Source organism: Neoarius graeffei, chromosome 13, assembly GCF_027579695.1.
Source record: "Neoarius graeffei isolate fNeoGra1 chromosome 13, fNeoGra1.pri, whole genome shotgun sequence".
Lineage (NCBI taxonomy): Eukaryota > Metazoa > Chordata > Actinopteri > Siluriformes > Ariidae > Neoarius > Neoarius graeffei.
The window spans coordinates 9,716,522-9,728,114 of NC_083581.1; the positions used below are offsets into that span (position 1 = coordinate 9,716,522).

At 41.6% G+C, this 11,593-nt stretch overlaps 1 protein-coding gene across 1 annotated transcript in view; it reads right to left on the reverse strand.

The window, feature by feature from the left end:
• Positions 1–10,111, reverse strand: part of LOC132897222 (centrosomal protein of 83 kDa-like) — a 41,762-nt gene extending 31,651 nt beyond the window's left edge. The window contains exons 1-2 of the mRNA XM_060938692.1: positions 9,985–10,111; positions 9,806–9,885 (exon numbers count right to left, since the gene is read on the reverse strand). Of these exons, the coding sequence (XP_060794675.1) occupies positions 9,806–9,885; positions 9,985–10,111 (207 nt within the window). The remainder of the gene's footprint in view (positions 1–9,805; positions 9,886–9,984) is intronic.
• Positions 10,112–11,593: the final 1,482 nt, after the last annotated feature.

Here is an 11,593-nt window from a genome sequence, read left to right on the forward strand (position 1 = left end):
TAAAAAAGACCATCTCTGTAAGCACAAATCTAGTGGAGGTCTGGCGCTGCCTGACTTCAAGCTATATTATTGGGCTACTGGATTGCGCTCCATTGTACACTGGCTAGACGACGCCCCTTCACCGTTTAGTGGGATGGAGATGGAACGGGAAGACTGTCTACCATATTCAATAAGAGCGGTTATACTAGCACCTGCGAAGATCAACAGATCATGTTATAAAAACAATCCTATCATACATGATGCTATTAGGGTATGGAAGCAACTAAAAAAGTATTTCAACCTCAGTGCACTGTCTTCTTTATTGCCAATAGCAGCCAACCCTACCTTCATCCCCTCCACTGTGGACAGAACATGGAAGGAGATGGGGATAGGTAACATTGGAGACCTGTACATTAGGGGCACCTTTGCTTCTTTTCAACAACTCCAGCAGAAATTTAGCTTACCACAGACTCATTTTTTCAGATATCTTCAGATTAGGAATTATGTCAAAACACATCTTCCTAATTTTGAGGTGGTAGTGCCAGATACTTTGGAGATCTCCATGAAAATATCTGCCAACTCTCATTTCATAATCTCTCTGCTATATCACACATTGCTGAGTATGGACCAACCCAGAACGAGCACTTTAAAGGACAAATGGGAAACAGAGCTTGGAATTCCAATACCCCAATATGTGTGGGAGGAGTGTTTAGAATACATACATGAATGTTCCATTAATACTTGACATCGCTTGATACAATTCAAAATTCTACACAGATTACATTACTCCAAGGCCAAGTTGCATAAGATATTCCCTGACGTCTCACCAATATGTGAGAAATGTGAATGCACAGAGATTACCTTATCATACAGTTATGCCTTATGTCATAAATTACAAGAATACTGGTGTGACATATTTCATTTCCTGTCTAGGATTCTTGAAGTCCAAATAACTCCGGACCCTGTTTTGATTATTCTGGGAATATCTGATGAGCTCTTGAAGCTTAATGTAGCACAACAGCGTCTTCTGTCATATGGTGTTATAACTGCCAAAAAATTTATTCTTTTATATTGGAAGAAAAAAGAGGTACCCTCCTTCAAACACTGGCTATCAGATTTGACAGATACTCTCCACCTGGAGAGAATCAGATTCATCCTAAAAGACAAGTTAAGGCAATTTGAAAAAATCTGGGAACCTTTGGTCTCTTACCTTGATAAGGCAACTGATTAGGACGGCCAATAACTTCGCATTGCACTCCTGGGGAGGGTGGGATATTCACGGGTTATTGGGGGGGTTGATGTTGTCCTGTAGGTCTTGTATTTTACACCCTATTTACAGTGTATTGCAGTTATTTTTATTGTTTATTTTTCTTGTGCCTTAATTATTATTGTTCTCGTCAGTATTAGTTTTGTTATCTGTGTATGTATGGGCATTTCCTTGCAGTTTGTTTGTGTGTAAGTTTTTCTTAAAAGAAACATGTGAATGTCAGTCGAAGTGCCTTGTGGAAAGAAATGTTTCATAATAAACATATTTGAAAACCTGAAAAATAAATAAATAAATAAATAAATAAATAAAAGGAGAACACTGAACAGCAATGGTGTGCATGGCAGGGTTGCAAGGAGAAAGACACTGCTCTCCAAAAAGAACATTGCTGATCTTCTGCAGTTTTCTAAAGATCACGTGGACAAGCCAGAAGGCTATTGGAAAAATGTTTTGTGGATGGATGAAACCAAAATAGAACTTTTTGATTAAAATGAGAAGCGTTATGTTTGGAGAAAAGAAAACACAGCATTCCAGCATAAGAACCTTATCCCATCTGTGAAACATGGTGGTGGTAGTATTATGGTTTGGGCCTGTTTTGCTGCATCTGAGCCAGGATGGCTTGCCATCATTGATGGAACAATGAATTCTGAATTATACCAGTGAATTCAAAAGGAAAATGTCAAGACATCTGTCCATGAACTGGATCTCAAGGGTCATGCAGCAAGACAACGACCCTAAGCACACAAGTCATTTTACCAGAGAATGGTTCAAGAAGAATAAAGTTAATGTTTTGGAATGGCCTGAAGCGAGCAGTTCATGTGAGGAAACCCACCAACATCCCAGAGTTGAAGCTGTTCTGTACAGAGGAACGGGCTAAAATTCCTCCAAGCTGGTGTGCAGGACTGATCAACAGTTACCGGAAACATTTAGCTGCAGTTATTTCTGTACAAGGGGGTCACAACAGATACTGAAAGCAAAGGTTCACATACTTTTGCCACTCACAGATATGTAATATTGGATCTTTTGTTTCAATAAATAAATGACCAAGTATAATATTTTTGTCTCATTTGTTTAACTGGGTTCTCTTTATCTACTTTTAGGACTTGTGTGAAAATCTGATGATGTTTTAGGTCATATTTATGCAGAAATATAGAAAATTCTAAAGGGTTCACAAACTTTCAAGCACCACGGTAGCTCATACACGGTAGTTCCTGCTGACAACATTTTAATGCTTAGATATCAAATTTAGCTGGTGAGCTCGTCAAAAACATCATATTTAGATTAGGTTAGATAAAACTTTATTGATCCCTTTGGGAGGGTTCCCTCAGGGGATTTAATCTTGTCTTAGATTATTTAACTCTTATTTAAGAGTTTTTGGACTTAACCCAGAGGATGTGCTGGAAGTAGAGCCTGAAGCGAGGTTATTTATTTATTTATTCTTTGTGTGCAAGTGACGCCACGCTTATTTTCCAAACTGGAAGTCCGCCAGGTTGGATGATAAAATAACCAGGAACCAGCGCTTCGTGTGTGAGCTGCTGCAACACTTCGTGATTTTCTTTTGATTTCATTGCCTTTGAAGAAAGACAATGCCTACCTTGTGTGTGGGATATAATCGAGGTAATAATGCTACTCATGACAAAGAGAAATGGTTCTTTACATCGGCATCGCCAGACCCATTTTACTGGTGCACATGCCCCAGTATATATCTGCTGTGCCCCAGTAAAATGTCCTGATCACATTTCAGAAACAGTAATGTCTTTGGCACTGCAGAATAACCGTATATGACCGATGCGTCCAAATCGCACCCATTTGTCCCTATTAAATTGCTGGTGGAATACTCATCACACAATTAACATATATATATCATGAAACCACACGACTTGAGCTTCCCAACTGTTCTCCCCACTAGTTGCTGTGATAAACGGCTTGCAATAAAATTAACATCAATGAATTCACATCAAGTGGTTAGCGCTGTCGCCTCACAGCAAGAAGGTCCGGGTTCCAGCCCCGTGGCCAGCGAGGGCCTTTCTGTGCGGAGTTTGCATGTTCTCCCCGTGTCTGCGTGGGTTTCCTCCGGGTGCTCCGGTTTCCCCCACAGTCCAAAGACATGCAGGTTAGGTTAACTGGTGACTCTAAATTGACCGTAGGTGTGAGTGTGAATGGTTGTCTGTGTCTATGTGTCAGCCCTGTGATGACCTGGCGACTTGTCCAGGGTGTACCCCGCCTTTCACCCGTAGTCGGCTGGGATAGGCTCCAGCTTGCCTGCGACCCTGTAGAAGGATAAAGCGGCTAGAGATAATGAGATGAGATTTAATATAAAATCATTGACACAACACCAGACCCTGTCCCAATGGATTCCATCAAAGATGCCGTCCCAATAGCTTTTGCAACGTGGAATAGCAGGTAGCTGCACTATTCGTCTTAACCATCTATTATTGCATTTTGTATTTTTTATGCTAACACCATTCAGTGATCTCTCACTCTGTAGAGTAGACTGCTCGCAGGGAGCTTGAGGGCCTAGTATTCTAAGAAAACCATCAGGAAGTGCAGCAAACACAATACTGTATTCTCTAGGTTGTACTGGGATGGAAAATTTGTTTAAGAATTCAATATATGTAAGAAATTGGCCTTCGTTATTAATCAATTGAGAAATAAATAAAATGTTATTGGAGACCCACTTTTCAAAGTACATAGATTTGTTTTTAAAAGTGATAAGTTTATTATTCCAAATTAAATGTTTGTCTCATCTCATTATCTCTAGCCGCTTTATCCTTCTACAGGGTCGCAGGCAAGCTGGAGCCTATCCCAGCTGACTACGGGCGAAAGGCGGGGTACACCCTGGACAAGTCGCCAGGTCATCACAGGGCTGACACATAGACACAGACAACCATTCACACTCACACCTACAGTCAATTTAGAGTCACCAGTTAACCTAACCTGCATGTCTTTGGACTGTGGGGGAAACCGGAGCACCCGGAGGAAACCCACACGGACACGGGGAGAACATGCAAACTCCACACAGAAGGCCCTCGCCGGCCACGGGGCTCGAACCCGGACCTTCTTGCTGTGAGGCGACAGCGCTAACCACTACACCACCGTGCCGCCCTTAAATGTTTGTGTGGTGAAAAATTATGTTTGTAAGTCAGAAGCCAACAAAGGAGAGCCTGTTTATGAAAGTTAGATAACTTAATAGGGAGTTTATCAACCTGAAAATTGCAACGAAGCAAAAGTTCTATGCCACCGACTTTCTGGAAAATAAGACTTGGTAAAAGGTACCATAACTTGTTTTTGTTTTTTATATAATCTTTAATCCGGGCGGCACGGTGGTGTAGTGGTTAGTGCTGTCGCCTCACAGCAAGAAGGTCCGGGTTCGAGACCCGTGGCCGGCGAGGGCCTCTCTGTGTGGAGTTTGCATGTTCTCCGGGTGCTCCGGTTTCCCCCACAGTCCAAAGACATGCAGGTTAGGTTAACTGGTGACTCTAAATTGACTGTAGGTGTGAATGGTTGTCTATGTGTCAGCCCTGCAATGACCTGGTGACTTGTCCAGGGTGTACCCTGCCTTTCGCCCGTAGTCAGCTGGGATAGGCTCCAGCTTGCCTGCGACCCTGTAGAACAGGATAAACCGGCTAGAGATGATGAGATGAGATAATCTTTAATCCAGTTCACTTTGAAAATTGTATTGGACGAATGAAAGTCTAGAGCATTTAACCCCCCCTGATCACAAGGGCTACCTAGAACTTGTTTGTTCAAATAATGAGGTTTATTCCTCCAAATAAAATTGAATGAAGTAGCATCTATTTCTTTAATAATAGATTTTGGGATGTCAAGAACTCTAGCGGGGTAAACTAAACGAGATAAACCTTCCGTTTTAGAAGCTAAAATGCGGCCTTTGATAGAAAGGTCATGCATTAACCATAGGTTAAATCTTCTTTTGATTTTAGGCAGGGGCGTGTTTAGCCTATTTTTGGGGGTGCTCAAGCACCCCCAAAAACGAGCTCAGCACCCCCTAGCTCAGCACCCTCAAAAACACTGCTTTTGGACGTAATTTTCAGAAATAAGTGCCCTTGCGCACTGCGCAATGAATGTGTGCGCGGCCGTGTGTGTGTTCTTGAATTCACCTGTTACGTGATAGTCTATGAGCAGTAAAATACCTCTCCTCCTTGCGTCCCCTCTGATTGGGTTGCCTGTCCGTGCGAGCGCTTGCTACGACATGGTGTTTTTTTTAACTGGATTCCACGCCGATGAGGAACTCGAAGTAGCACCTGAGTATTACTGGCATAGCGAGATGTGAAGGTACGGACTGGAGTTACAGTTGTTAAACACAACACAATAATATGCATAATGCAATATCGATGTTCCCTGGTCTATGAACAGAATGATAAAAACGACATTTATCATCCATATCGAGATACTTTTGTGCAGAGCTGTACAAGTGCTACGGTGCTATACCACCGTGTGTTAGTCAATTTTATTTAATGTAACATAGCGTTTACGTTTGCTTATCATTTATATATTTATATATTTATATTTATATATTTTTCATAAATAACATCATAATAATTAGCAAATTAATCAAAACAGACACTGAAACGTACATGCACGAAGCAAACAATTAAACAAATGACTATCAAAAGAACACGACCAAAATATAACAAATATAACAAAAAATATAAACTAATGTAAACTAATGTAAAATCATAATAATACACACTATTATTACACAGTACACAATAACACATTAATTAACAATTACCACTGTTCAAAATGAATAGCTCCAACATTACAAATGCAGTAGTAGGTCTTGTTTAGTTAAAAATATAACGTAAATATTTGTGTCAGTGGTCGTAAATGTGTAGATATCATAGTTTATTGGGTCAGCTTCTGTTAAAACATTGCATAAGTCTAGTCTAGTCTTCTTGTCTAGTTAAGTCTAGTCTAAATGCGGAATAAACGTGGAAACACTGTCGTTCAAGCCAGGTGCCTCTGTCAGCTCTGGGGGCTAAGCACCCCCAAAGATCAGATGCTAGAATCGCCCCTGATTTTAGGGATAAGGGGGTTAAAGTTACATTTCACTCTTTCTGACTGATCTTTGCAAATGTCAATACCCAGGTAGGTCACTTTGCCTGACACTGGAATACCTTCAAGTTCATTTAGAGATAAGTCATCTTTTAGAGGGAAGAGAACACATTTTTTGAGATTTAAATGCAAGCCTGATTATATTTGAAAATTCCTTGATACATTCAATTACCTTTTTGACCTGCATTTCATCTTTGAGAAAGATAGTTGTGTCATCAGCTAACTGACAGCATTTTATTTCTCTTCCTGAAATGCTGATACCCTGAAAGGAGTCATTAAATAAATGCAGAGCCAAAATCTGCATAACTAAAATGAACAAGAATGGTGCTGCAGGGTCTCCCTGCTTTATTCCTCTAGATATGTTAAATCTGTGAGTGGTAGCTCCTGGAAGTTTCACTGAACTATTACAATCACAATATAAAGTTTTTATTGCCCTTTTAAAAAAAGGGCCGAACCCAAAAAAGTCCAGAACATCAAATAAGACATTATGCGTTACAGTGTCAAAAGCCTTATACATGTCGATAAATAAGATAAAATTATTGCCGGTAAGAAATTCTCTATATTCAATTATATCTAAAATTAGTCTAATGTTGTTACTGATAAGTCTTCCTTGCATAAATCCTGACTGGCCTTTATCTATAATTGAGGGCAGACACAACTTGAGACGTTGTGAGAAAATATGTGCAAATAATTGAGCATCACTATTTATTAAAGTAATAGGTCTACAATTTTCAATTAGTAAACGATCTTTATTAGCTTTAAGTATCAAGGTAATTAGCCCTTGACACAAGGCAGGAGGGAGTTTACCAAGATCTATAGCTTCTTTGAACACATGCAATAAAAATTCAGCAATGTATTCTTGAAAGACTTTAAAAAATTCTCCTGTAAGGCCGTCATTAGCAGGGGATTTATTGTTTTTTAACCGACTAATCTCATCTCATTATCTCTAGCCGCTTTATCCCCTTCTACAGGGTCGCAGGCAAGCCGGAGCCTATCCCAGCTGACTACGGGCGAAAGGCGGGGTACATCCTGCTGGACAAGTCGCCAGGTCATCACAGGGCTGACACATAGACACAGACAACCATTCACACCTACGGTCAATTTAGAGTCACCAGTTAACCTAACCTGCATGTCTTTGGACTGTGGGGGAAACCGGAGCACCCAGAGGAAACCCACACGGACATGGGGAGAACATGCAAACTCCACACGGAAAGGCCCTCGCCGGCCACAGGGCTCGAACCCAGACCTTCTTGCTGTGAGGCAACAGCACTAACCACTACACCGCTGTGCCGCCTGTTCGGTCAATCTGCCTTACATTATTCTTTAAAGAGGACAAAAAAGGGAGTGTATCATAAATTACATCTGGCTCAGTGTATAGTTTTCTATAAAATTCTTCCACAAAGTTGGATATTTCCTTGGGGTTTTCAGAAATTGATTAATTAATTTTTAGTTTATGTATGTTGTAAATGCTGGCATTCCTTTTTTCTAAATTATGAAAGTATCTAGTGTTCTTTTCACCTTGCTCCAACCATTTACATCTGGAGCGAACAAAGGCACCCTGTACCATGTTCTCATATATACCATCTAATTGCAGTTGTAGACCAGATAGTTTATTGATGTCAACTTGGGACAGTGTGTCTTTTCATAAATGGCTATTAAGACTACGTTCAGACTGCACCCTGAAACGACCCATATCCGATTTTTTTGCCCATATGCAACCTGTATCTGATTTGTTATTGACAATCTGAACGACACAGATACGATTTTTTCACATGCGACCCAGGCCGCTTGGATATGTGGTCCTAATTCCGATGCATATCCGTTATTTTCACATGCGACTGCAGTCTGACCGGACAGGTCGCATTCATGCGACCTACACGTCATCAACAAGAGACAAACGTCACTATTCTGCGTTGGCTAATCCCGCCTCTTTGGTGGAAAACAACAACATTTGTACAGTTTTCAGAATTTAAATAGGCTTTTATAGAATTGATCAAGCTAATGGTGGATTTGGTAGGGACCTGGATGTTAAATCATCCTGTATTACAAGATTATAAGATTGTTCTGGAAATTTCCAGTAATTTGACACCTTCGGTCTCATTAGTCTGCTGCCCACATTAATCAGATTATTGTGTGAGTTCCGCCGCCGCCACAAAAACCACATCGCCAGGTCTCGCCTCATCTCCATGCTTTACTTGCAAACTTGAAGAGTGCGCTTTTTTTTGTTTACGTATTACGTAGATGTGCTTATTATGTGTCAATTTGCGCATGCGGGACACTTTTGGGTCGTTTTCCGTTCATACAGGAGATCGCATACAAGTCTCATATAATTGGTAATGTGAACGGCCTAACAAAAAAATCGGATTTCACAACAAATCGGATATGGGTCGTTTCAGGTTGCAATCTGAACGTAGTGTAAGTCCTTAAGAGTTTTATCTTGTAGAACTCTTTTTTTCTCTAGCCATTTCCTTACCCCTTGAAATTGCAACGTTACGAATTTGGATATACTACTTATGTACATGACCGACTAGTGGCCTAGTGGTTGCGTGTCCGCCGGGAGATCATGAGTTCTATTCACGGTCGGGTCATACCAAAGACCATCATAAAAATGGTACCCACTACCATCTGGCAAGGCACGCTGCAATACAGATGTGCATGGGGAGTTAAACTCTCGTGGTTACCAGAGGACTAGCCCCCCACTGTAACCCTAGCTATGTAATAGGCGAGAGGCCGAGGGCTACGGAAACGGAGATCGGCGCCGCCCGATGCGCCATCATCAGAGTTGGGCCTGGTTAGTACTTGAGTGGGAGACTGCCTAGGAATACCAGGTACTGTAGGCGCGGGAAGGACTTTGACTTTTTTTTGACTTATGTACATGTCCTTGCAGGCGGCACGGTGGTGTAGTGGTTAGCGCTGTCGCCTCACAGCAAGAAGGTCCTGGGTTCGAGCCCCGGGGCCGGCGAGGGCCTTTCTGTGTGGAGTTTGCATGTTCTCCCTGTGTCCATGTGGGTTTCCTCCGGGTGCTCCGGTTTCCCCCACAGTCCAAAGACATGCAGGTTAGGTTAACTGGTGACTCTAAATTGACCGTAGGTGTGAATGTGAGTGTGAATGGTTGTCTGTGTCTATGTGTCAGCCCTGTGATGACCTGGTGACTTGTCCAGGGTGTACCCCGCCTTTCGCCCGTAGTCAGCTGGGATAGGCTCCAGCTTGCCTGCGACCCTGTAGAAGGATAAAGCGGCTAGAGATAATGAGATGAGAGATGAGATGAGACATGTCCTTGCATTCTGGATTTGTATATCATTCAACATGGCGGCGGGTGCATACGTCACACTGTTTTTGTCACGTGGTTGCACACGAAGACTACAGATCAAGACACGTTTTCCCACCGGTCTCATCCAGGACTAAAATAAAAAGTCACTAGAGTGTCCATAAGGGACTGTCTTACTCAGAGTCCTGAGATGTAAGTGATTGTGGTTTGGTGAGTACCTCAGGGACAGCGCTGTCAGTCTGTATGTTCCTGATTCCATCCACATCACACATCAAGTCAGACTCCACCAAAGCAAACTCTACATACAAACACACAAAACACCTCATCAAACATGCACTCTGCTCATAAAGGACTGGAAAAATCCTACAGATAGAGAGAGAACCTTGTGTTCTCTCACCATCGCCGCGCGTTTTAAAATAATAATAAACTCCTGTGGCCGTAACTGCAACTCCAGCCGCATACAGCAGGGGGCGCAGTGGAAGAGCTGCGGCCCAACAGCGAGTTAAACTCTGTGAATGCTGCATTGAAGCGCTGAGCTCGGTGAAACAGCCTGGCAGTTAGAAAGAGCAAGTCAACACCGGAACTCCGCCTCTCTCTCTTCTTTTACTGACAAGTAGAATCGTTCTGTTATTTTTAACGTCTTTTTTATTGACAAATAGAATCGTTCTGTTACGTCACAATGACAGGACCACTGAGCTCGATATAAAATCCTGAGAGCTCATACCCTAGACCAGGGCTTTTCAAAGTGTGGGGCGCGCCCCCCTCCCCTGGGGGGCGCCAGAGTTCTTCAGGGGGGGCGCAACGTGAGAGACAAAATGGATCGATTTTTAGTACCTAAAGCTACAGTGAGTGAGGAGACAAAAAGTCTGGGCCAAGCAAAAAAACAGAGCCTCCAGGATGTTGCGATTTGCAACTTCAGCGCAAATTCAACCAATCCCCGCGAATTCAGGGTGGTGTTGCAATTATATCCAATCACCGCAACTTTCCCGCAAATTTGACCAATCGTTGGCGTCGTCTTGAGGTGACGTCGACAAACTACCTTCCGCCTTACTTCCGTGTGTTCAAGAGAAGCAGCATGCGCGTCGTGTTGCCAGATTAGACGATTTCAAGTGTATTTTGACGGGTTTTGAACATATTTTGGACTGGAAAACATCAGCAGTATCTGGCAACACTGAAAGTGTGTTATGTTTACAGTGAAGGACTGTGTGCACTTTATTTTTTATTTTTTACTTAATACAAGAAGTTAATGGATGCCAACATTTTTGCCAAAATGGTATTTTATTTTCCATTGTTTAGGCAGCTTCATCATACTGTGAGATTCTGTTCAAATTGTTTTTTTCTTCTATGAAGCCTGAGCCATTTATTTTATTAGTTTATAATTATTGTTTAATTTAGTCTTCAGGAGAGACTGCCTGCACACACTACTAGTATTAATAGTTTTTTTTTTCTTACATAAAAGCTGAGGCATTTATATTATATTTTAAGATAACTTCATGTTGTGCTGTGAGGTTCTCTGCACTTTAACTTTAGAACCAACAGGTGCATTTGGATAAGTAAAGCCGATTTTTCTGCATTTTTGTAGTTCTGGTAATCTTTTATATTGGTAAAGTTGTTTATAAGACCATTTCTCTTTGTTTTTTTAATCAATAGTTTTTCAGTAATAACTTAATATTTAACATATCACTCAATTTTAATCACAAAAAGAGAAAATTGCAACAATTTCTCGCAACTTTCACTTCCTCCCACAATGTAATCGCAACAAAAACCTAAAAAAACACTGCAACTTTCATCGCAATTTTTTTGGAAAACCCCCCGCAACATCAGACATTTTAGTCCGCAACAATCACAAAAAAGGCCCGCGGAATCCTGGGGGACTGGAAAAAGAAGGAAGTATGACCACGATTATTTAAAGTTTGGATTTTCATGGACTGGATCTGAAGATGCTCCACTGCCACAGTGTGTTGTCTGCCAAGAGGTGCTAGCTAACGATGCTATGAGATGTTTAA